At 49.0% G+C, this 25,760-nt stretch overlaps 2 protein-coding genes across 4 annotated transcripts in view; both read right to left on the bottom strand.

Moving 5' to 3' along the window:
• LOC310752733 (gamma-enolase) overlaps positions 1-13,641 on the bottom strand; it is a 28,625-nt gene extending 14,984 nt beyond the window's left edge. Inside the window, exons 1-3 of the mRNA XM_083593666.1 lie at positions 13,443-13,641; positions 3,815-3,916; positions 208-303 (exon numbers count right to left, since the gene is read on the bottom strand). Coding sequence (XP_083449792.1) covers positions 208-303; positions 3,815-3,899 — 181 coding nt within the window. The 5' untranslated portion in view covers positions 3,900-3,916; positions 13,443-13,641. The remainder of the gene's footprint in view (positions 1-207; positions 304-3,814; positions 3,917-13,442) is intronic.
• Positions 13,642-13,764: 123 nt separating this feature from the next.
• LOC310752797 (leucine-rich repeat-containing protein 23-like) lies at positions 13,765-25,490 on the bottom strand. 3 transcript variants are annotated; one of them, XM_083593826.1, is made up of 8 exons: positions 25,259-25,490; positions 23,034-23,168; positions 21,579-21,691; positions 21,143-21,396; positions 20,897-21,027; positions 19,937-20,073; positions 16,776-17,043; positions 13,765-14,090 (listed from the first exon to the last, which is right to left on the bottom strand). In XM_083593826.1, the coding sequence occupies exons 2-8, from the start codon at positions 23,157-23,159 to the stop codon at positions 14,049-14,051; spliced, it is 1,071 nt and encodes a 356-aa protein (XP_083449952.1). In that variant the 5' UTR covers positions 23,160-23,168; positions 25,259-25,490; the 3' UTR covers positions 13,765-14,048. The 3 variants fall into 3 exon arrangements, with proteins under 3 accessions (XP_083449952.1, XP_083449951.1, XP_083449950.1); XM_083593825.1 differs by having other exon boundaries at positions 25,323-25,490; XM_083593824.1 differs by having other exon boundaries at positions 25,327-25,490.
• Positions 25,491-25,760: the final 270 nt, after the last annotated feature.

Here is a 25,760-nt window from a genome sequence, read left to right as displayed (position 1 = left end):
CAGAAGGAAAAAGACACAGAGAGTGTCAGACAGAGGCAGAAGGAAATAAGAGGCAGAGAAAGGAAGGCACACAAGGACACACACTTCACCGTGGAATTTCACTGGCTGACACCTTTTGGCCAACCCAAAAGCAGAAAACACACACACACAGAGGACTCTGGAATTTTTGTTTGTCATTCTATGGGCAGAAGCCTGGAATACCCCTACCTTTCCCAAGGAACCTGGACTTATCGTTGTCACGCAGCTCTAGAGCTTCGTAGATGCCGGTGGAAGCGCCACTGGGAACAGCTGCCCGGAACATCCCTAGGGAGGAACAAAAACCAAGGTGGAAAACATTAAGGGGAGGAGCCATCAACATCACTTAAGCCCACAACTCTTCTCTGATGAAACAGCTGCCTTGTCATTTTAAGGAAGTTGTTAAGTTGTGTGTGAACATATCAGACGACACAGCGATTCTTCAAACAGCTCTTGTTTATTCACAGGCCAGAACAGAACTGAACTGAAGGGTTCAGTCAGCCTGCTTATATAGAGCTCCAGTACAACGTAACTGTAACAATTTTCTAAAACTATCCAATCACTGAACGTCACTTTCGATCCCTTATTTGCATAACTATCTACAGTATCCCCCTGCTGGCCCAGGGTGAGAACTTCAGTACATAACAGAAGTCACCAGCTCTTTTCTTTAAAAATAATAATAATAAATACAGCTGGTGTTTTCTAACCAAACACTCCACAAGAAGTCCACTTACTTCCACTTTCGACTGTTTATGACCAATGAATACAAAGACTAATTCAATTAAATTAACACCGTTAGGTTAAATCACTTTAAAATACCTGTTCTCAATTTTTTACTTAAAACCCTGAGCTAAGATTATCCTTCACAACGTACATATAGGTAGGGCTGCTATACATTTGGGATTTCCCGGACATATCCGGGATTCATCCGTCAAAAACAGCATCTGGGCAGAATTTCCAAAAACTGGTAAAAATGTCTGGGGAAACCTGGGTTTATGGCAACCCATGTCAGAAGTGTTCAAAAACTTCTCTCTCTTTTTGGAGATTTTGCTCAACAACTTTCGTGTCCCGGTTTTCACTTTCTGAAATACGGCAACCCTAATTTAGGCCCACTAACTAACTCAAAGGTTTCTGGCTTTGGCCTGGCCTAAACTTCTCTGCATAACCGTTGAAATCCTTGTTGGCTGTGTATGTGTGATGAGATCTGTTGCCAGCTGTGAGGCTGCTCCAGCAATGGTCTCTATCCACCTTGTGTGCAGGTAAGTCGAAGATCAGAGCTGGATGATGCAGCATCCTATCAGAATCTGTGTACATGCAATACTTTTGAAGCACTTTCGCAGCACATCCTTTTCCGCAAAGGGTTCTGGCCACTGTAGTTTATCCCTCACAGTTACAGTTCCCAGCAAGTCATAGCAAACCCATAATTATTAGAGGGAAAGGATGTGCTTTGAATGTGCTTTAAAGGAATGGTGCATAACACAGCTTTAGAGAACCTCTTGATGCTATAAAGCAGGATATAATATCCACAGAATCATAGAATTGTTAGGGACCATGAGGCCCCTCTGCAATGAAGGAATATTTTCCCCAATGTGGGGCTCAACCCCAAAACCCTGAGATTAAAAGTCTTGTGCTGTACCAGCTGAGCTATATTCTAAATTAAAATAAGAGGTTTGTATCTGGAGAAATGCAATTCTCCTCCCTGAGAGCACACACATCGCTATTGTGTCTAGTGATTTCAATAGTGTAGAAGGCAGACATGGCCAAACTTGGCCCTCCAGCTGTTTTGGGACTACAATTCCCATCATCCCTGACCCTGTTAGCTAGGGATGATGGGAGTTGTAGTCCCAAGACAGCTGGAGGGCCAATTTGGCCATGCCTGAGTCTAAAGCATCTAAGGCATGACTAGGTACCATAAAACACAAGCTGTCCAAGTGTCCCTAGTTTCCAGGGACAGTCCCAGATTTACAGAATCCATCCCAGCATTTGATACCAGAATGTCCTGCTTTCCTTTAGGATGTCTCTATTTTCAATGGAGGGTATGGAGTTATGTGACTCCCCAAGCCAAGGAGATAAGTAACTATACAACTTTTAGAAGACAGAGGCAGCCCTGTCTAGAGAAGCTTTTTAATGTTTAATGTTTTATTATGTTTTTATATATGTTGGAAGCCATCCAAAGTGGCTGGGGCAACCCAATCAAATGGGTGTGATGATGATGATGATGATGATGATGATGATGATGATGATAATAATAATGGAATAGGACTTCCCTATTTTCATCAGAGAAATGTTGAAGGGTATGGTACCCACTATTTCATTATTTTCATCGTTAGCTGCAAACAGCTATTTCACTGCAGCAAGGCTATCCCCCTTGCAGGAAACCAGTGGCGTAGCGTGGGTTGTCAGCACCCGGGGCAAGGCAAGTAATTTGCGCCCCCTAACCCGTGGATTTGCCCTAACCCCAGATGTTGCGCCCGGTGCGGCCAGCCCCCCCTGCACCCCCCACGCTACGCCACTGCAGGAAACTAGATCCAGCATTAATTATATGAACACCAAGAGTGTTTTAGTTTTTTGTTATGTAAATTGAAAACTTGGGGAAGGCAAAGGGGCTGTGCGGGTGGGCTGGCAACATTGAACCATTTCTCTCCGAAGCTGCTTTTTGCATTACACTGGAAGCCTACGCTGGCACCGACGGAATGCAAATAGCAGCTTCAGGGCAGCAATTTCTGCTAGACCTCATACACGGGCAGGGGGACAGCTTGGCTTCTACCTCACCCCCCTGGGTCAAGCCTGATGGATAAAGGTGGCGGAGTGAATAGCAAAAGCTGTCCTCAGACCAATGAGGAAATTGCCTGCCCCCTTGAGTCTGCCTTCCCAGGCACAGATTTTACTCCTGAGAATCTGAGCGGGCAGCTGGTGTGCCTCAGTGTTTGCAGTTAAGTACATAGGTAAAGGGACCCCTGACCATTAGGTCCAGTCGTGACCGACTCTGGGGCTGCGGCGTTCATCTCACTTTATTGGCTGAGGGAGCCGGCGTACAGCTTCCGGGTCATGTGGCCAGCATGACTAAGCTGCTTCTGGTGAACCAGGAAACACCGCTTACCCTCCCGCCGGAGTGGTACCTATTTATCTACTCGCACTTGACGTGCTTTCGAAGTGCTAGGTTGGCAGGAGCAGGGACTGAGCAACGGGAGCTCACCCCGTCGCAGGGATTCGAACCGCCGACCTTCTGATCGGCAAGTCCTAGGCTCTGTGGTTTAACCCACAGCGCTACCCGCGTCCTAGTTAAGTACAAATTTATGCCAATTAAAGCATTTTTATTTGATTGTCTCTCAGACACCTGACACGGCAAGCGCTTCAGCAATGGATACAGGGCTGGTAGCTGTTCTTCATGGGCTAAATACTCAACACCTCGACCCCCGAGGCCTGTGGAAAGGTGTATGCATGTGAGACTGGGGAACGAAACCCAGGCACTGCTGTTTGCTTAAAAGAAAGCCAGGGCAGCGGGAGTCTGAATATGTCTCATTTCTCTGCCTTTCCCAACCATCTCCTGCTCCAAAAGTGGGGATGCATCACAGAGCGTGGCTAAAATTAGATGCTTTTGCTGTGTGGTGACTTTGCTAGGGAAAGGGAGAGAGGGAGAGGCACAGCTCCAGCCTCAGGCCATCTCTGCTTGGTGCCTCCTGCCCTTTCCGGCTCGCTGCCTTGGGACTGAGCTAATCCGTTAGCAGCACGATGCCCTGGACTGCGGCTGAGAAGCCAGCTGCCTCCTGCAGTTTGCTGCCCCTCCACCAACACGTACCTTTAGCTGTGTACAAATCCACCTCCACGGTTGGATTCCCACGAGAGTCCAGGATCTCCCGAGCGTGAACCTTCTCAATAGACATGGCGGAGCTGGTCTTTCCTGGAGGAGAACAAACAGAGAGGAAAATGGGACCTGGATTTTGGTTCCAATGCCCTTGTTCTTCCATGATCTCTTACACCACCTCCAGTTGCATCAAATGGCCACTTGGCCTCAGTATGGAATGAACGGCATGATAAGTTTCAAGAGGGTTTGGAGAAAGAACAGCATGTTTAATAATGATGATGATAAATTTATTTTCAAATTTTACAATACATATCAAATATTCTTTATACATTTAGTATTGTTATCAACTTCCTTTCCCCTCGCCCTTTCTGCAGTTACCTAAGTTATCTCTTCTTTTTTCTGCCTCTGCAGCATTAAAGCCTAATTATAATTAATCTCCTTTACTCAAAAGTTTAACTTCACCATCTGGGTTTGTTTAAGTCAGTCCTTACAACAGTTCTTTAAATATTCAATAAATGATCCCCACTCTTGTTTAAAAATCCTCTCTTCTTGATTTCTTAATCTTCCAATATGTTTCGCCATTTCTGCACACTCCAGTAACTTTTGTGGCCAGTCCTCTTTCGTTTGGGGCTAATTCTTCTTTCCACTTTTGGGCAAACTCCATTTGAGGTGCTTTGGTCACGTACATAAATAACTTTTTCTGATCTTTAGGTATTTCAGATTCAGTTATTCCTAAAAGAAAGGCTTCTGGTTTCTTAACAAAGGTCACTTTAAACTTATAATTATTTGTACCCAGCCCATCAGACTGGATTGCCCCTGCCACTTTGGGTGGCTTCCAACATATATAAAAATAAAATAAAACATTAAACATTAAACATTAAAAAGCTTCCCTATACAGGATTGCCTTCAGATGTCTTCTAAAGGTTATATAGTTTTGGGACGCAGATAGCGCTATGGTCCAAACCACTTAGCCTCTTGGGCTTGCCAACCAGAAGGTCGGTGGTTCAAATCTGCACAACGGGGTGAGCTCCCATTGCTCTGTCGTGGCTCCTGCCAACCTAGCAGTTCAAAAGCATCCCAGTGCAAGTAGGTAAATAGGTACCACTGCGGCAGGAAGGTAAACGGCGTTTCCGTGCGCTCTGACTTCCGTCACAGTGTCCTGTTGCACCAGAAGTTGTTTAGTCATGTTGGCCACTTGACCCAGAAAGCTGTCTGTGGACAAATGCCGACTCCCTCGGCCTGAAAGCGAGATGAGCGCCGCAACCCCATAGTTGCTTTTGACTGGACTTAACCATCCAGGGGTCCTTTACCTTTTTACCATATAGTTTAGGGTTACTCCAGTGGCGTAGCGTGGGGGGTGCAGGGGGGGCCGGCCGCACCAGGCGCAACATCTGGGGTTAGGGCAAATCCATGGGTTAGGGGGCGCAAATCCATGGGTTAGGGGGCGCAAATCCACGGGTTAGGGGGCGCAAATTACTTGCCTTGCCCCGGGTGCTGACAACCCACGCTACGCCACTGGGTTACTCATCTCCTTGACATCTGATGGAAGCAGTGGCGTAGCGTGGGGGTGCAGGGGGGGCCGGCCGCACCGGGCGCAACATCTGGGGGTTAGGGTTAGGGGGCGCAAATCCACGGGTTAGGGGGCGCAAATCCACAGGTTAGGGGGCGCAAATTACTTGCCTTGCCCCGGGTGCTGACAACCCACGCTACACCACTGGATGGAAGGGCGTTCCACAGGGAGGGCACTACTGCTAAGAAGTCCCTCTACCTGGTTCCCTGTAGCTTCACTTCTCGCTGCTTTTCGTTGTCCCCCCACCAATCCCCTGGCTGTGAGCCTTCTTCCCCTGACTGTTCCCTCAGGGGTTCCCCAGCTGGTTCCTCCCACCCCATCTGCATCCAACCTGTCCATGACAAATAGGAACTCAGCTCACAGCTTGTTTCTTCCAGACCAACCATGGGAGGTAAACCAAGAACAAACCTTGGATACACTTGATGGTTTATCTGAAGTCTGAGCTCAAATGTACCACTAAACCAAACCATGGCTTGGCTCCAGGCAGTGTAGCAACAGGAACCGCGGAGGAGTGAAGCGATTATTTTTCCTCTGAGTATCCACATACTCGTATATCATCATCATCTTCATAATCACTATCAATATCACTATCATTTTTATAATTTGATTTATATACCGCCCTTCATCGTAAGATCTCAGTGCGGTTCACAGAATAAAACACAGGATAAGAACAATTAAAATGAAGGCAAAGCAATAATCTCCCCTTCCCACATTTAAAGGGCTGTAGAATATTCATCTGCCACAGGCCTGGTTTAGCATTTCATGTGAACGGAGACATTCTGAATGCAGATATTTGCATACAATTCTGCTTCACGTAGCTCTGTCCTGAACGAAAGGATCGTGGAGGTGGGTGGTGCAATTCTGCAGGGTGTCTTTGGTGAGACATGTTGGTCTTGCAGCCGACATGCAAAATGAGTCAGCCGAGTCAAGTAGATTACAGTCACTGTCTCTACCACCTCTTCTAGAAAAAGATAAACCAGCACCCTCTGTTCTGGAAGACCTGCCTCTAATTCACGATGTTTGTGGATTCTCTCTATATTGGTTCGGTACTGGGAGGAAATGCATTCTGCACTTCCTTTAAAACCTTGAGTTTGTATGTTCCAGGGCTGAGTCTTGGGCACTAAAAGGAGATGCTGGGGCCAAGTCCCAGGGCACAAATGAAGGGCTAGCTCCCTCTGACAGTGCACAGCGCATGAGATTCCTGCTTAAAGGTCTGCTACAGATTCTGCAGCACAGCTGCTTTCTCTCCGACAGAAAAGGAGGATGCTTTTCTCAAAGAAAATCCTTGGGGGGGGGAAGGAACTCACTGTGCATTTGCCAAGGGAAGGTCAAGGAGTACAAATGGGCTTCTGAATGAAAAGGGACAATGCAAGAGACACATAACTTGCCCCATACTCTCAGTGTCCCAATTTTACAGGGACAGTTCCGGAATTACAGAAGCCATCTCGGTTTCTGATTTGATCCAGGAATGTACTGGTTTTCCTTTCCCTTCCCCTCCACATCTCAGAGAGCAATTAGAAGTGGTGGGTAAAAGTAAAGGTACTTTTAGGTCCAGTTGCGGATGACTCTGGGGTTGCGGCGCTCATCTCGCTCTATAATCATCCGCAGACAGCTTCCGGGTCATGTGGCCAGCATGACTAAGCCGTGGTAGGTAAGTGGGTGCAAAAACAGAGTTCTGTTTATGCTGAAAGTAGAATCCCTGTACCAAATGAAGGAAATTGTGAAGCTGGCATACGAAGCCCTTCCTATAATTTTGAAGGAAAAGGTTACTAATCCGCTTCAAATTCTTTAATCGCAGTGCTTCAGCAGCACTCCAGATGCATGGAGTGTTTATTCCTTAATTGTAAATGGAGCCTTACTCTTTCTGCTCAGAAGCAAGTCCCACTGTATTCAATGGACCCGACTCCCAGGTAACTGGTTAAAGACGCTGCAGCCTTACACTGCAATCCTAAGCATTTTTACTCAGAAGTAAGTCTCACTGAGTTCAATAGGATTTACTCTTTGGTATGTTCCTGATCATTCTCACACTTTCTCTCATCGATATCATTATTCCCTGACAAGGACTCAAGGCAGCATACCACTAACATTTTATTTCATTCCATTTACCGGTATCCGTCGAAGGTGTTGTACATGATCCCTTTCCTCGCTCAGTTGTTGTTTTTTTACAACAATCCTGTGAGGTAGGTTCAATGGAGAGGTTGGAATTGGCTTAAGGTGACAGATGTAGATGTGTACATGATGTCTATGTGTGTGGAAATATTGAATGCGGGAGAAGCTTCCTGATGTAGAATAAAGGTAAAGGTAAAGGGACCCCTGACCATTAGGTCCAGTCGTGATCGACTCTGGGGTTGCAGCACTCATCTCGCTTTATTGGCCGAGGAAGCTGGCGTTTGTCCACAGACAGCTACCAGGTCATGTTGCCAGCATGACTAAGAAACTTCTGGCAAACCAGAGCAGCGCACGGAAATGCCATTTACCTTCTTGCCAGAGTGGTACCTATTGATGTACTTGCACTTTGATGTGCTTTCGAACTGCTAGGTTGGCAGGAGCAACAGGGACAGAGCAACAGGAGCTCACCCCGTCACGGGGATTCAAACCTCTGACCTTCTGATCGGCAAGTACTAGGCTCTGTGGTTTAACCCACAGCGCCACCCGCGTCCCTTGATGTAGAATAGGATGTCCCTATTTTCATCTGAGAAATGTTGGGAGGGTGCGCAAGCCCTGGCCTGTGCTGCAGGGTTCAGCCCCACGGCGGTTTAAGCCAGAGGCCATAGCTCTGCTCTAGATCTGAGTGCCTTTCGTGGAAGCAATGTGCTCCCACAAAAGCAGGCCACGTGGACAAACTCGACATTCTCCTTCCTCATCTCTGCTGTCCAGTTTCCTCTGACCAGAAGCTTACAGTGGAATTATGGTACATTCCCCCACAGTGATATATCATTGCCAGAGCTGACATAGGTTCTGCAGACATTTATACCTTTAAAGTACATTTGAAGCACATTCTTTCTCTCAAAGAATTCTGGGCCCTGTAGTTTACCTCTCACAGAGCTCCACTTCCCAACTACCTAGAACAAACCACAGGGCCCAGAATTCTTTGAAGGCTGTGTGTGCTTTGAATGTGCTTTCAATGTGTAGCGTGAATACAAAATAATTCCAAAGTGTTTGAGCTGCAAGGGTGGAAATCTGCAGCTCAGATCTCACCTCAGGTACAAACTGATGCGCAAGACACTTATTCCCCCTCTGGCTGTAACGTGGGGGGAAATAATCCTGACCTTCCCTTTTGGGTTATTGTCAGATTACTGAGGTAACATATGTCAGGCTTTGCCAACCTGGCAGGCTCCAGATGTTTTTGAGGTGAGTCGTCATAAAAACACCAGATGACTTTTGAGGAGAGCCAAAAGCGCTTAGGCGAGACTTGAGAAGTTCCCACACATCCTCTCCTGATTGTTGCCTGTTCACATTTGCCTTCGTGCTGATTTCTGCGTTTGTGTCTGAAGTGAACAGCAGCATAGGATTCAGTGCCTCCCATGCTCCGAGAGGCAAGCTGAGTAATCTGACCTTGAGCCTATGAAATCACTGATACCCAACGGATCTGTGCTATTCCGGAAGGCTTAGGAAGAAGACCGCAGGTTCCATCCGCCTGAGATGGAAGGTAAATGAAATTCAAGAAGCAGGTCTTGAACCTGAAAGCAACAAGATCATAGCAGAAGCAAAGCGGAGCTGGTGAATTTTCCTTTGCTCTGCACTATTAGGGGTGAGACAAGGCATCAGAAAAAGACCTAACCTGCAGTTGTGCTTTCAAGACAGCACATCCTTATGATTGATGTAGTGCACACCCGTTTATTACCTTTATACCCTGCTTTGCAGCAAAGTTTGGTTTCCAAAGCAGCTCACAATAAAAATAATGAATGCCCACAGAACAATCCCTTATTACATGGGTAGGCAAACTAAGGCCCAGGGGCCGGATCTGGCCCAATCGCCTTCTAAATTGGGTGCCAAGGACTGTCTGGGAATCAGCGTGTTTTTACATGAGTAGAATGTGTCCTTTTATTTAAAATGCATCTCTGGGTTATTTGTGGGGCCTGCCTGGTGTTTTTGCATGAGTAGAATATGTCCTTTTATTTAAAATGAATCTCTGGGTTATTTGTGGGGCCAGCCTGGTGCTTTTACATGAGTAGAATGTGTGCTTTTATTTAAAATGCATCTCTGGGTTATTTGTGGGGCATAGGAATTCGTTCATTTCCCCTCCAAAATATAGTCCAGCCCCCCACAAGGTCTGAGGGACAGTGGACTGGCCCCCTGCTGAAAAAGTCTGCTGACCCCTGCCTCATTACAACCACTCTTTGAAATTAGGGTGGCCACGTCCCGGTACATAGGACAACCCTCTAGTTGAAGGGTTTGAAGGGCTGCCTGGTCCAAGCCCAGTTTAGAAATAAATAACTTATTCCCACATTGCAGTGAGCTGGACTAGATGACCTTTGGGGGTTTCTTCCATCTCTAGGATTCTATGATAACCATAAGGAGGAGGAACAGGGGGCATGAAGTTGCCAATCAGTACCGGTAGTTAGTACCTGAACAGACACAGGACCCTTCATCAGTTTCCTTCACAGGGCTGAGGTGCATTTTAATGTAAATTATTTCTAAATTTTCCTTTATATACGTTAGCATATGCACATGTTTGCCCTTGGCAATGCATTCCCTCCTTTTTGTGATTTGCAAGTGGTCGCCCTATCTGAAATCGACTGCATGTACAATAGGCTGTGTGTACAGATTTGCTGGAGCAAGTTGCAAGAGATCCTCTTTGGTTGCAAATGTGTGATACTGATGTCGTCCCAGATTGTGCCTCTGTTGTGAGGAATCCAGCATTCAGACGGCAATGGAGGTTGTTGGTGAAAGACCAGCACCTCCATCACCACTAAGAATTAATCTGAAGTGCTTGTGCATCTGACATGGGAATGACTGAAGAGCATGTATGTATTCTGTACTAAAATAATTATGAAGCCAGGTAATCCAAATTCAGTGCAAAGAAAAAACTGGATTCTGTGACTTGCATAAATTCTGCAGATGGAACAAACTGCAGAATTTCTTATTTGGCAAAAATACACTATTCTGCAATGTTTATTATTTGGTACATATTGTTTTGGTTTTGCTAATCACTAGAAAGGGCAAGGAGCTAAGGCACTGAAGCCTTGGCCCCGGACAAATAGACATTTCGCAACAATCTTGGCTCCTGAAATTCACCAAAGCTTTTCCTGCTATACTGTACTTTCAAGCAGCCCTTCATGAGGGCTAGAAAGTTGCTTTCTTAAAAGTGGAGGAAGCTGAATTCTGTGCCCACTCCCACATCCTGCCTTTTTCTGCATTCATGGAATAAGTAGGATGCATAACATCACGGATGACAAAATACACACTGTGTCCCGTCCCGGCTTCTGTAATTTTAATAGGAGGATGGGACATTGGATACAGTTATTAAGCTACATCCAAAGCGTGGACTTCTCCACTATACAGCATAATTCCCCAATGGGTTACCCACTTAAGGCTGCAATTTTATACACCCTTAGCGAGGCTTTTGGCCCCCTGTTTATTATTTTTTAAAAAAGATGATGCACATCCTGCAAGCACAAATTAAAACAAAGTAAGATTGGGTCATGTGAAGGCATTTTCCTGCAGGAGGTATATGTGTAACTGTTTACTTACCACTTTTACATCTCACTCTCCCTGCCAGGGAACTCCGGCAGCAAATATTTGCCACGTCTACAGTGCAACACTATACAGAGAAGGCCAATTCATTTCAATGTGACTTACTCCCAGGTAAGTCCTCCCATGTACTGAGGTTCTTACCCGCTCCGTGTCATCTGTTGCGATTGGTGTGCTTAGGTACAGGATTGGTGCTTGAGCAACAGCACAGGCAAACTCAGGGAGGTGCCCAGAATTATTGTGCTTGCTTAATTTACCCGCTCGGGCTCTTTCTCGAAGGATCTCATCGAGTGCTGTGTAATTCTGAAGCAGACCCCCTTCCAGACTTTCTTAGCATCAGCGATAACACTGTGACAGGTGTCTTCAGACCATTTTCGCCTCTGTCATCTTCTCTAGGCTATTGGCCCCAAGGGAAGAGACGAAGTCCTCAGGAGAGCAAGTGGTTTGCCCACTGGTTTCGGCATATTTTTTAACATTTGGGTTGTGTCTACTTGTTAGCTTGCAGAGGTGCCACTCTGCATGGCTTATTGCACAAATGCCTTGGGAACATGGAGGAGGTGCAGAGGAATCCTGCCCCCCTTAACCCCCCCACCCCCCACCAAGCAAGGACTCCTTTCTAGGATCAGTTGACTTGTTTCCTTACTCGCTTTCCGCCTTATTTGTTGTTGCTAAGCTCTTTTGCCAGCAACAGCTACAACCTGGAAAGAAGAATCTTTAGAAGAATAGCAATGCACATTGACCTGATGCTGTGCCAGGAAGAGATTTATGGACACCTCTCCACCTGCATTGTGTGTGACGCAAAGGGCAGGCTATGAATGGGGGGGGCAGAAAGGAGAAGGCCGCAAACACCACAGTAGGTGGTGGGGGAGAGAAGAGATGGAGCCTGATACAGCGCCAGAAAGAGAAGAAGGGAAAAGGTGCAAGGCACAGCACTGCTAAGGGTTTAGTCTCCTCTGCACTGCCAAAACCTGCAAAAATTGCAGATAACCACGCCAGGAAAAGCCTCTGGTGCCTGGGAATTTCAGCCAACAAGGCAGGGATTTTCCGGCACCTACGCAGGTCTCTATTCCCCTCCCACCATATTCTGCAGCACCTTCTGGGTCGGTATTTCCCGCCGTCAGCTGCTCCAACAGCTGCTCTGCTCTCCAAAACAGCTTGCCCAGTCTGCTCAGATGCCACAGGCGCCCTCGGTGGGGTGCAAAGACCCAGGACCATGGAAACGTCCTTGCCCCAGTGTCAAAAGGAACTCCCCCCCCCACCTCGGGCATGTGTTTGTGTGCACAGATGTACTGAGGACTCCCTGGGCATCAATATTTCTGCAGCAGAGCCCAAACTGTCAGCAATCCAGCCCAAATAAATTCCCGGCGGCTCATCTGTGCTTTCGCTGGCTTTGCCTTTTGATTCATTCCGGTTCGGACAGAGATTAGACAAAGCCATTGGCTGTGTGCCTGATCCGTCCCCGTCCCCCCAGTCCTTTTCCAAGGGTCCTTGGGTTCAGAATAGGAAGGACTTTTGCAGGCTGTCCCCCCCTCCACTTTCATTCCTAACCATCCTTCCGTCTCTCTCTCTTTCCTGCCCCCCCTCCATCCACAACTATTTTCCAAGCTAGAAGGGGCGGGGGGGGGGGGCAGAGAGACAAGAGCACTGTCCTCTAAGGAGGTCAGGGCCAGATAAGAAGGGATAAGGGTTGGGGCAGGAGAGGCAGAACTGGGAACCCAGAGGCAGTCATTGGTACCAAGAATATACAACCTGCTGTGAGATGGTGCAGTGAGGGCTTCGCTTCCCTGGTTCCCATCGCTTCCCCTTCCGTATTAACTGGAGCCCAGGAATCCACCTTATGATGACTTTTGGCTCTTTGGGCAGCGCTGGTTGGCATGGCTGCAACCTTGCCACGCAACTATAGAATTATTGGGTGATGGTGACTGGGGAAGGGGGTGGAGAGAAGCACAGCTTGATCCCTGGGGTGGCAAAGTCCTGTGCTTGCCAGACTCCCTTGCCATCCCAGCAAAGGCAGGCTTAATAGGAGCACCCTCCCCCTCTGATGCCTCCAGCACAAGAACCCACGGGGGGGGGCACTGGCAGGAGTGGGGCAAGAAGAATCTCAAAAGCCCATGAGCAGAGGCTGGAGGATTGGAAGAAGCAGAACCAATCCTTGGATGGTGGTGGGATAGAGAGCAGACCCCTCCAAGATTTCTCTGATGGAAAGGAAAGGCAGGGTCAAATCAGAAAGCGGGAGGGCTTCTGTAAATCCGGAACTGTGCCTGGAAAACAGGGACACTTGGAGGGTCTGAGATAGTATTTTGAGATGCGGAGGGACAGGGGTTTCGCCTTGCGGGAGGAGACGGGGAAGCCACTTACCTTCCTAAGGCAGAAGCAGGAAGGCTGGCCGAGGCAGCAGCACACTAAGCAGAGATGGATGGCGAGAGGAAAGATACAGGATGCGAAGGGAAGCAGCTCTGTCCTCTGAGCCAGGAAGAGCAGCAAAAGCAGCAACAGTGGGATGGAGCCGCCCCTGATAGGGCCTGGGCGGGAGCATGTGACCCAGAGCTGGGATGAGTCAGGATTTCAAGGGAGCTTTGCAAACAGCACGTAGAGGATGGAGAGAGGGGGGGAGGAGGGAGGGAGGGGCGGCGGCGCTGCTGCAGGGATGGGATGCCAAAAACAACACACTCAGCCCGGCTCCATCAGACTTCTTTTCCTGACCTCCTTTTTTTAATCCACAGTCACATGCATCACATCACATCCCATTCAAAGCGCAGAGACACTCCTCTGTCTCTCGGCACCTTTCGGGTACTAGGCGCCAGGGAAGCAGCGCTCCTTGGGTCGGCGCTGCGCAGCCCAGGAGGGAAGGAGGCTTTGCAAGGCGAGCTGCCGCTCCTGCTCCACTCCGCGAACCAGCTGGCAGCTGAGCTCCGGAAAAGCGGCTCCGGGCAAGCGCCCTGTCTGGGGACTGGCACTCTCGTGTCATTCTGGCGCATCCTCCTCCTGAGCGAGGTCATCCGTTTCCTGGAAGAAAAAGGGGAGGGGACGGAGTGGATAGGAAGAAGAGGGGGAAATTGGGTTATTTCCGGATGAGGGTCTTTCAGGTGGCAGGCGGCCTGATTTGGCATACACGACACCCGCGAGACACACAAGGATCCCACCCGCTTCTTGAGAGCCCAGATACTAAAATCAGAAGAAGGGCATAATCCACAGAGAGGGTCTTCTGTGCCGACTCTGTTGAAATGGATGGGAATGCGCAGTGGCCAGCAATTCTGATGCGGCTCCTGTAAAACTTCCCACTGGATGATTATGCACTACTAGAGCATCAAGTCTAACAACCTTAGCGCAAAATTTCTCCTTTCCCTCCAACTGCCTTCTGCTTTCATCTCTTTTATTAGCGGTCAGCTACTCACAGAATTGTAGAGTTGAAAAGGCCCACGAGGGTATCAAAACCAGCCCCTGCAATGCAGAAATCTTTCGCCCAGTGTGGGACTCAAACCCATATTCCTGGCATTAAGAGTCTTATGCTCTACCAACTGAGCTAGCCTTGTGCTTCTATCTGTCTTTATAGCATCTAGAACATATTAGAAGCTTTATAACTAATAAATGGTGGTGATCTATTTTATATATATATAAATATTCTCTTCTGCAGGTATGGCTTTATTCATTTTCGGATTAGCCATAGGATCACACAACTAAAAGCACAGAATGCTGACATTTACAGTTTGCTTCCAGGTGGGAGCTGCAAAGAGTAGGGGCGAAACTAGGCTTTATTTCACCCAGGTCAAAGACACCCCCCACATGCATTTGCCTACACACACACACACACACACACACACGGGCTGGGAGCCTCAATGGCACCCCTCTGGGGGTTTCACCTGGGGTGAAAAACCTGGCTGCCCCCCTCCACCATACCTACAGTACAGCACAGGGGTTGCAAATGGACCACTGGCAGGAGTTATTTTTAATTTATTGGATTTTATCCAGAAAGGACAGATCCAGATTAAATTGGGGAAGGGGGGGAATGGTATTTCAACACCAATTATGTTGTGTGGATGCTGCAAACACTTGAATGCGTGAGGAGCACTAGTCCTACCATAAAGCACCCATCTGGAAGCATTCATTAGAAAGAAGGAAACCGGCTGCTTGAATTACTGCTTCAAAAGTCTTCCCCACCCATGCCCACCAACAGACACTGTTGCTCCCAGTCTGTGCTGGTTCAGTGTCCTGTTCTGGCAGGCAGCCTGTTATCTTGTCTGTGACAGGCACCATGGTCACATGCTGTGGGATTATTGAAAACAGTGTTTCTTTTTTAAAAAACAAAACAAAACATAACTGCCTTTTAGCTAACGTAAAAACCCCACACCCTCCTTCGAACCTGGCTTCCCTAATTATTTTATTTGAATTTTCAAATGGATTGAGATTTCATGACTTTGAATGTGTTACTTGTATTGCACATATTTCTGGGAAACACTCATGCCCCCCCAACTGAGATCATCATATGTCTTTGGGGGGTGCCCCCGGTTGAGAAATGCTGAAGTGAAAAAATTGCTTCATTCATTCTCTCATTCGCTCGGAGTCCTGACACATGAAGAGTTAAGAACAGCTGCTGAACGAGGCTAGCATGCTAGCGGTGGACACCCAGGCCTATGTGAGGCTAAACACATACTCACAGCATCTTTACTTTCCATGTTATGCTTTCATCCTCCTAATAATGTTCACTTGCCACCTGAAACATCTCAAGATATTTTGCCCAGAAGATTGGCATACGGCACTCTGTTTCCAACAGTGACCAGCCGGATGTCTCTGAGAGCTCAACAACCAGGGCAGAAAGGCTATGACTTGTGGTTTGCGCCAAGCACTTTGAATGGGTGTGGGTGTCAACGGCTGCCATTTTCTGCACCTTTCCCAGCTCTGAGATATCCATCTGGAGATATGAGGACCACAGCTGTGTAAAGTATTATAACGGTGGCCACGCCATAGATTTGAAAAATGGCATTAAGACTTCTTGTTTCATTTTCAACCCCTTTCCCCAGTATAATGTGCTGCGCCGAATTCATTATAACATTGTTGTTGAGCAAGACCTCCAGGTCAGCTTTTAACAGAGCAACTAGCATGCATGCGATTGGATCCTGCCCAGAGATAGCGACTACGCGGGGAGTGATCTAAGGCTGAAAGTGACCAGATTCCTGATTTCAGGCTTTTCTCTGCTTAAGTGGGGATCCACACTAGTCGTGCCACCCCTGCCCCTGTGCTCAAATTATGGGGAGAAACAAATACAGTGGTACCTCTGGATACGAACAGGATCCGTTCTGGAGCCCCATTCGCATCCAGAAGCAAACGTAACTAGCGATGGCACGTCTGCGCGCATCGCTTTTCGCCTCTTCTGCGCATATGCGTGACATCATTTTCAGCGTCTGCACATGCGCAAGTGGCAAAACCCGGAAGTAATGTGCTCCGTTACTTCTGGGTTGCCGCGGAGCGCAACTTGAACGCGCTCAACCCGAACCGCATTCAACCTGAGGTATGACTGCAAATGAAATCCACACACTCCTTTCCACCTTCTCCTCCATTATAGCCAAATTTTATCACTTTAAAAAACAGCAGGGAGAGAGGCTGTGTCACAAAAGGGAGGAGCGTATGGTTCTCTGTGGCTCCTGACAATTTGAGCCTTGGCTGCCCCTCCTGCCGTCCCCCTTTGTGTCTCACTTCCAGCTCCAGCTCCTTCTCTCTCTCCTTCTCTCTCTCTAGTTCCAGCTCTTCTTCCCGGCGCCTCTGCCGTAGCTCCTCGGCATCCGTCCGTTCGTCCTCTTCAAAGAAATCCTTATCGAGGCGTTCAAGGCGTGGAAGCATCACCAGGACTTCCACCCGGTAGTCCCCCTCCTCCGCGCAAGGGTTGTCTAGCAAGACCAGGGCTCGTAACATGGGCAGCACCAGCAGCTTCGACACTTCCTGGAGCTGCACAATCCCATTCCCCCTGCAGGAGAACAAAGAAGTTAGCAGGTGCAGGAACTTCCAGGTCCTCCTGTTGAAAATGTTCCCTCTGTGTGCCAGTTTGGCTCTCTGATGCCAGAGTTTTCCCTTAACAGCCAGTACCATAGTTAAGTACCTTCTATGCACAAGGCAGTCTTCCTGTGCTGTACATAGGTAAAGGGACCCCTGTCCGTTAGGTCCAGTCGCGGATGACTCTGGGGTTGCGGCACTCATTTCGCTTTATTGGCCGAGGGAGCCGGCGTACAGTTTCCGGGTCATGTGGCCAGCATGACTAAGCCGCTTCTGGCGAACCAGAGCAGCGCACGAAAATGCCATTTACCTTCCCGCCAGAACGGTACCTATTTATCTACCATATTTTTCGCTCTATAAGACGCACCAGACCACAAGACGCACCTAGTTTTTGGAGGAGGAAAACAAGAAAAAAAAATTCTGAATCTCAGAAGCCAGAACAGCAAGAGGGATTGCTGTGTAGTGAAAGCAGCAATCCCTCTTGCTGTTCTGGCTTCTGGGATAGCTGTGCAGGCTGCATTCGCTCCATAAGACGCACACACATTTCCCCTTACTTTTTAGGAGGGAAAAAGTGAGTCTTATAGAGCAAAAAATACGGTACTTGCACTTGACGTGCTTTCGAACTCCTAGGTGGGCAGGAGCAGGGAATGAGCAACAGGAGCTCACCCTGTCGTGGGGATTTGAACCGCCAACCTTCTGATCAGCAAGCCCTAGGCTCTGTGGTTTAGACCACAGTGCCACCCGCGTCCCTTGTGCTGTCCATCCAGACTCTAGGAATGGCACCAGAGCGAGCCGAGAATGGCAGGAGCCTTTGAAGCATGGCTAGGCCACTATATGGCCACTGGGACCATATAACACTGCTCCTAAAATATCTATCCTGGCTTCCACTACATCTCCAAGCGCAATTCAAAGTGTTGGTGTTGATATTTAAAGCCCTAAATGGCCCCAGCCCCCTATACCTGAAGGAGCATCTCCACCCCCATCGTTCAGCCTGGACACTGAGGTCCAGCTCTGAGGGCCTTCTGGCAGTTCCCTCACTGCCATTGATATAGCGTGGGGGGGCATAGGAGCCATGTCCCAGACACACAACCTGGGAGGCACGAGCCATGCCCCCCCCAGAGAGACCCCCACTTGTGCCCTGCCAACGGAGATCACAGAGGTTGAAGATCACCTTCTGTGTGACCTGCCCCTGTCTGGCACGCCTAGCCACAGCTAACCCTTCCCAAACGTCTGTTTCTTCACAGCCAGCTGGCAGCTCTGGTGGAAAGAGGAGAGTGGCTGGCGATGCTGCCACCCATTCCCCTGAACTGGGCCAAGCAAGTGTGCCCATGTGCCAGGGCCACAGTGGGCCTCCTTCTGTGCCCTGCCCCTTCGAGGGCGCGCCCTGCGTACCTGACCTGGGCACTATTTAGATACTCCCCGTCCCTGCTCACTGCAAGAAGTGAGGTTACAGGAAACCAGGCAGAGGGCCTTCTCGGTAGTGGCACCCTCCCTGTGGAGCGCCCTCCCATCAGAGAAAAAGAACTACACAACTTTTAGAAGATGCCTGAAGTTTTTTATGTTTGAGGTCTTATCATGTTTTTATATGTGTTGGAAGCTGCCCAGAGTGGCAGGGGTATAAATATAAATATGATAATGATAATGATAATGCCCAGCCTACGGGCCGAATTTGGCTCATGAGGCAATTTCCTCCACATTTGACATTATTTGTCCTTGTGCACTGATGCTGCCAGTGCACAGCTGAGAGCCTTAAAGTGCACTCAGTTGCGCATTGGAAAGGGAGGCTTGCTGTCACTGTCAGTCACTGTCAGAAAGGGAGGCTTCCTGTCACTGATTGGCAGTGGGAGCAAGGCAGGTGGTCAGCAGCCAGCCAATCCAGGGGTTTGCAAAAAGCACCGCTCAGCACTTTGAAGTGCTTCCAATCAGCTGATTAGCGCCGCTTCAAAGCACCACACAATGCTCTGCACAAGCCCTACTTCAAAGTCCTGAGGTTGTTGGGACTTCAAAGCACCCAATCAGTGGCCCACCAGCCAGATCCAGTTTCCTACCTATGCTTTAAGGATGCTGATGTTGAAATTCCAAGTTCTTACTGCTCAGATAGACTGCTCGTGCTCAAGATAGCTAGCTACAGCTATCTACTTTCACAGACTTCTTTTTTTCTCATTCCAACCACTCCTGCTCAGATTTGGTGGCCAAATATGGTTCAACATCTCAGTAACAATGCTGTACAGCAGGGGTGACCCTTCCCAGAAGCTGTTTGGCTCCATTTCCCATCAGTCTCATTGGCATGGCAATAGTCAGAGATGATGGCAGTTACAGTTCGATATCTGGTGGGCCACAGGTTAGGTAAAGGTAAAGGGACCATTGACAATTAGGTCCAGTCATGGCCAACTGTGGGGTTGCGGCGCTCATCTCGCTTTTTTGGCCGAGGGAGCCGGTGTACAGCTTCTGGGTCATGTGGCCAGCAGGACTAAGCCACTTCTGGCGAACCAGAGCAGCGCACGGAAACCCGTTTACCTTCCCACCGGAGCAGTACCTATTTATCTACTTGCACTTTGACGTGCTTTCAAACTGCTAGGTTGGCAGGAGCAGGGACCGAGCAACGGGAGCTCACCCCGTTGCGGGGATTTGAACCACTGACCTTCTGACCGGCAAATCCAAGGATCTGTGGTTTAACCCACAGTGCCACCCGCATGCCTTCAGGGCCACAGGTTAACCACCCCTGATTTACAACAAATACTTCAAGGAGCTAAGAACCAGTCTCAAACGTAGACTTGGCTCAGATACCACTCCCTGCCTCCTGTGCCATTTCCCCTCTTATTTCAAGAGGCCCTGGTGAAAATTCTGTACTACGGGAAACAACTCACCGTAGGTTGAGATACTGGAGAGACTTCAAGCTTGCTGAGAAGCCATCCAGGGTTTCAATTTGATTGTCACGCAGATGCAGAGTTGTGAGCTGCCCCAGGTCCTCCAGGCCCTCTATTACGGTAATGGCATTCTGGGCCTAGGGGGGAAGATGTTGCAATGTAAGAGAAAGACGACATAGTAAAAGGTAAAGGACCCCTGGGCAGTTAAGTCCAGTCAAAGGCGACTATGGGGTTGCGGCGCTCATCTCGCTTTCAGGCCGAGGGAGCCAGCGTTTGTCCACAGACAGTTTTCTGGGTCATGTGGCCAGCATGACTAAACCGCTTCTGGCACAATGGAACACCGTGACAGAAACCAGAGCGCATGGAAACGCTGTTTACCTTCCTGCCACAGCTGTACCTATTCATCTACTTGCACTGGTGTGCTTTCAAACTGCTAGGTTGGCAGGAGCAGGGACCGAGCAATGGGAGCTCACCCCGTCACGGGGATTCAAACTGCCGACCTTCTGATCGGCAAGCCCAAGAGAGTCAGTGGTGTAGACCAGACACAGGCAACCTTGGCGTCCCTGATGACTGGTCCTGTTAGCTAGGGATGATGGGAGTTGTAGTCCCAAAACATCTGGAGAGCCGTGTTTGTCTATGCCAGATTTAGACCACAGCACCACCCACATCCTCAGACATAGTATTGATCCAGAGTACATCCATATACCCAGCAAGGGTAAGCGGACCTTATAACTAGTAACCTGTCGAAATCCAATAGATTTGAGGGCATATCTATACCACAAAACTCTGTTGCAGCATGAAGCTCAGCATAATCACGCATGACATTAACTGCATGCATACAATTAACAGGCCACGTGAAGCCTGAGTAGCCCTGAAGTTGGTGATACTGAAAGCACATGTGTTTGCTCAGGCATTTGGGGTTCGTAGTTAACGAAGCCGTCATCAGTAAAGTTCTCTTACCAGGTACAGAGTTTTGAGCTTGGGCAGGCAGAATCCAGCTGTGGACTTTAGGCCGTTTCCCCGCAATTCGATCGTCTGCAGATTTGACAGCTTTTCTGGGTCCAGTCCTGTTATTGTCTCGATCTCATTACCTGGGTGATAGAAGAATTAGACTGTGATGAAAGGGATTCCTTGCCCCAGGTGATTACAGAGTATGGGTTTTGTCGTCTAGGGCTAGAGGGACTCTCTAGAGCATTGCACACCTACTTTTCAGGTTGAGACTGACCAGCCGTGGGTGCCCAATGCCATTGCTGTCTTTGATGTGATTGCTGGCAAAGCTGGCATGCTGCAGGTAGATCAGCTCATCCAGGGTGGCGCTAGTTAGCCGATTGCCATCCACCTTCAGCCACAGCAGATGCGTGAGTCCTGACAGTGGGGACAGGTCTTTGAGCAGGTTTTCGGACAGGTCTACATAACGTAAGTGGATGAAGCTTTGGATGAGGTTGATGTCTGTCAGTTCCCTACCGCAGGATGAGGGCAGAAAGCAATGTTATTTACCAGTGCTAGCTTTCCAGTGTGCTTGTCCCAAACTGCTCAATTTTCCCAGGAAGCATGGACAGGGAAATTATCCCATTTCTGGGCAACTGCACCCATTGGAAGGGAGGAGAAATGGGGGGCAGGTTAGTCATGCCTGTGCACTCACTTTTCTTTGGCCTCTAATTTCACAAATGCATGAGCCAAGCCATTGCCGGTTTTACATAACATCGAAAGGCCTTCCTTCATGTGATCCTCGGTGAGAGGGTTTGAGACTTGGTGCTGGGGGGGCGGGGGGCGGAAAGCACAGCAAGAAGAAAAAAGACATCGGATAAAATTAAAGTTGTCAAGCGGCAAAGATTTCTGCTGAATCTTTAAATTTGCCTCTGAATCAGGAGATCAGGCAATGACGACTTATCCCTCAGCCCCACTAATTTTACACACACTGTGCCCTCTCATCTGTGTTACACCTGGACAACACTACAGAAGGCAGGTTAGGGGGCCACACCAAAAGACTGGAATGGGGTCAGAGGTGATCAAAGACATTGCTGCTCCCCCCAGTTTAGTGGCAAAACGACCATATTTTCGCTCTATAAGACGCACCAGGCCGCAAGATGCACCTAGTTTTTGGAGGAGGAAAACAAGAAAAACATATTCTGAATCTCAGAAGCCAGAACAGCAAGTGGGATCGCTGCGCAGTGAAAGCAGCAATCCCTCTTGCTGTTCTGGCTTCTGGGATAGCTGCGCAGCCTGCATTCGCTCCATAAGACGCACACACATTTCCCCTTACTTTTTAGGAGGGAAAAAGTGAGTCTTATAGAGCAAAAAATACGGCAAATGGCAGCTGCAATCTGAGTTGCAGTCTGGCAGCCTTAGATAAAATCAGGGTCCATAATCCTTTACAGAGATGACCATGGGGCGCCCAGAAAGTATGAAACAATGCAGCTACGTTACGTAAGAACATGAACCATTTCCGAAATATAATAACCAACGAGCCTCATGCGTATGTACTTTAAGTATGTATACAAACTCAATGAGAGGTGTGTGCTTGCTTTTGGTGAATAATCTCATTTATACAAGGCCTAATTTGAGGCAAACAGACTCCCATCTCCTCATCAGCATTTGCTCATGCTCTCATTTTGAAAAGATATCTATTCACATTCTGCAAATAAAAAAAATTACTATTTTGATGCTATACTATGCTCCACTATGCTGAAATGTTTCTTTGATTAGCCTTGAATCTTCTGGCCAAGGCAGCAGACAAGAAACAGACCCATCTTGAGTATTTGCCTTTCTCCACCACGGAAGTCAACAGGGAAGAAATTTCTTCTGCCCAGTCTAGGGCCAGTGGAATGCTGTGCCATGGATGGGGGTAAATGAACTGCGTTTGTCTGCCACTCAGATATCACCCAGGACTCCATCCTGTTCTGCTGGCGATACCTTATTTTAACACCCACGGACCAAGCAAGGCTTCCTCCAAATCCTATCACTCCTCAGCCATCAGAACTCACGTACAGGACTTTACCCTCCATCTCTTCCACTGACATGAGGGAGCCTAACTTTGGTTGAATTGTCCTGCATTTCTGAACATAAAAACAAAACAAAAAAGCCACCAATCTGTTACCTCTTCCTCCTCCTCCTCTGGCGCTTCCTTCTCCTCCTCCCCTTCCACCTCGTCTCCACCTTTCTCTTCAGCATCATCCTTCTGATCTTCGACTTCATCTTCATCATCCGGCTCCTCATCTGACATTTTCAAGGGCTGGTACAACGAAACAGACTAAATGTGGTTTTTCAGCCACTGGCTAGAGAGAGAGTCCCCTCATTCTCATGGAACACGAGCCGAGACTGTGGGCTCCCGGTGGAAGAAATACCCATTCATCTCAACCCAGATCCATGCATCCCACCAGCATTTCATCCCATCCTTGGTAGTGGTAGAAAGCACATTTTAGGAAAAGCAGGGGTTGTCAATGTTTGGGGCCTGTGGTCCTATTTGCAAACCACTTGTGGGCACCACAGCCAAGCACACACTGCAACCAATTCTATCAGCTATGGCAGAAAGTGTGTTTCAAGTCTAATTTCAGCAGCATAGGTGAGGCCTTAGCAGGCACATGTTTATCCATGAGTTTGTTGCCAGCATCCATCTGTCTTGAGAGACAGTGGAGTGAGCCTCTGGGGGTGAAGTCAAACTAAAGTGACCTCCTTGGGGAACAAGCCTGAGCAGTCGGGATGGAGGTCCTGGGCTGCCCAGACTTCAAGACCCCCTTCTCGACCTCGCTGATGGGGTCCAAAAGGAAGCAGAGCAATACGTCTGGCACCAGCTTGGCTCCAGGAGTTGCCGGAAGGAGGCATACAAGGTGCCGTCCAACTGTCTTAGGGACTCCATATTTGTGTAGGGTTTACTCCTTAGCCTTTCCCCCTTTTCTCCCGAAGATGTACCACAAGGCAGTGGAGTTGTAGGACCAGAGTTTCCCTTCTCCTAGATGGGCTACCATCCCTGGTGGACGAGCCCCATCTGCCCCTCACTTTCCTCTACAGTACATACAGAAACCACCTTCTTGACCTTTGAACCCATTCTTGGTCTCATCCACTCAGTTCACCGGATCATGTCATCACATGCAGGGGAGGTCCCCAACTCGCTGAGGGTTTGAGACCCAGCGGCTACCCTCACCTGGTTTAGCTGACCCTTCAAAGCCGTTCCCGGGGTGTGACCAATGTCACATGCTGACAGCGTCTAGCAGCCACAAATGAGAGCTGACTGCAGGGTGGGGAGCAAAGGTGGCCAAACGACCCCAGAAGGAGTGCATCATGTCCCCCAGCAGAGGTACTAAAGGTAAAGGTAAAGGTAAAGGGACCCCTGACCGTTAAGTCCAGTCATGGCCGACTCTGGGGTTGCTGCGCTCATCTCATTTTATTGGCCAAGGGAGCCGGCATACAGCTTCCGGGTCATGTGGCCAGCATGACTAAGCCGCTTCTGGTGAACCAGAACAGCGCCTGGAAATGCCGTTTACCTTCCCGCCAGAGTGGTACCTCTTTATCTACTTGACTTTGAAGTGCTTTCAAACTGCTAGGTTGGCAGGAGCAGCGACCGAGCAACGGGAACTCACCCTGTCGGGGGGATTTGAACCGCCGACCTTCTGATTGGCAAGTCCTAGGCTCTGTGGTTTAACCAACAGCGCCACCCGCGTCCCGGCAGAGGTACTACCCCACCCCTAATACCCCATACACCCCTGGGTACCACACAGGCAACCCCTGCTGTATTTCAATTGGTCCTTGATTTAAGTTCTGGCCCCCTGAGGTCTTTTTCTTTTTCTACCCTTGCTTTCTAGCTAATGCCATCTGGCCTGGATCCCCTAACTGGCCTGGCCACAACGACAAGACAACTCAGAAATGTATCTATCAGAGTCAGGTTGCCCAACAATTTTGAGAAAAACTAATATATATATATATATGTGGCAATCTATATATCAGAGGGCAACAAGAATTGAGAAAATGATGGAACCCGTATCATCCCCCCCCCCCCCGGTTCTGGAGCCAGGAGCAAAAGTCTAAAATGCAGGGCAAAAAGCAGCAACGATCAAGCACAACGATGCGATCCTGCCATGTTTTAAACAGCGTTAAGGCAAAGAGTTGTGGGCTGAGGAGCTCACCCTTAAAAGGGGGGGAAATTTCACAGATGTGACTTGTCACAGTGCTGAGAGAAGCGGCGCCTGCTCAACTTCCCCCCCTTCGCTATTGCCCTCCTGAGCAAATGACGACCCTCGGAGCCTGCGATCCCCAAACCAGCCAAGCCACAGACCCCTCGGCCCAAAGGAACTCTCCCCATCCATGCAAAGACCCTTCCCTGCTAACCCTTCTTCTCCCTTTGCGTGGGGAGGACTCAGGATGGGGAAGAAAGAAGAGCAAGGACAGCTACCCACGCTCAAGCTCCGAGCTGCTGCTGCTGCTGTTTTGGCCGAGGCGAGAAGGCGGCGGCAGGCGAGGTGTTTCCGTTGCTACGGGCCCGGACGGACGCCGTTGCCAGAAGCCTCCGCTCCCCGGGCAACCGCGACCTGTTTGACGCGTGGTTGTTGTCGACCAGTGCGGATGGAACGGGGCTGGAACGAGGCAGGCGCGGGCGCTGATTGGCTGAGGGAGCGGCATGATTTGCATGAAGAGGCGCGGGGGAGGGAGGGCCCGGGAAACCTCACCTCTGTTGTTGTTTAGTCATTTAGTCATGTCCGCCTCTTCGTGACCCCCTGGACCAGAGCACGCCAGGTCCTCCTGTCTTCCACTGCCTCCCACAGTTTGGTCAAACTCATGCTGGTAGCTTCGAGGACACTATCCAACCATCTCGTCCTCTGTCCTCCCCTTC

Source organism: Podarcis filfolensis, assembly GCF_964270895.1.
Source record: "Podarcis filfolensis genome assembly, chromosome: 17".
Classification (NCBI taxonomy): Eukaryota; Metazoa; Chordata; class Lepidosauria; order Squamata; family Lacertidae; genus Podarcis; species Podarcis filfolensis.
This window is presented reverse-complemented; position numbering and strand designations above follow the sequence as displayed.

Coding starts and splice junctions, on each gene's coding strand:
- LOC310752797 (XM_083593826.1), bottom strand. CDS start 23,159: ATGTCAGATGAGGAGCCGGATGATGAAGATGAAGTCGAAGATCAGAAG. Junction 21,397..21,578: donor AAATTAGAGGCCAAAGAAAA/GTGAGTGCACAG, acceptor ATCCTGCGGTAG/GGAACTGACAGACATCAACC. Junction 17,044..19,936: donor CTCCAGTATCTCAACCTACG/GTGAGTTGTTTC, acceptor GTTCTCCTGCAG/GGGGAATGGGATTGTGCAGC.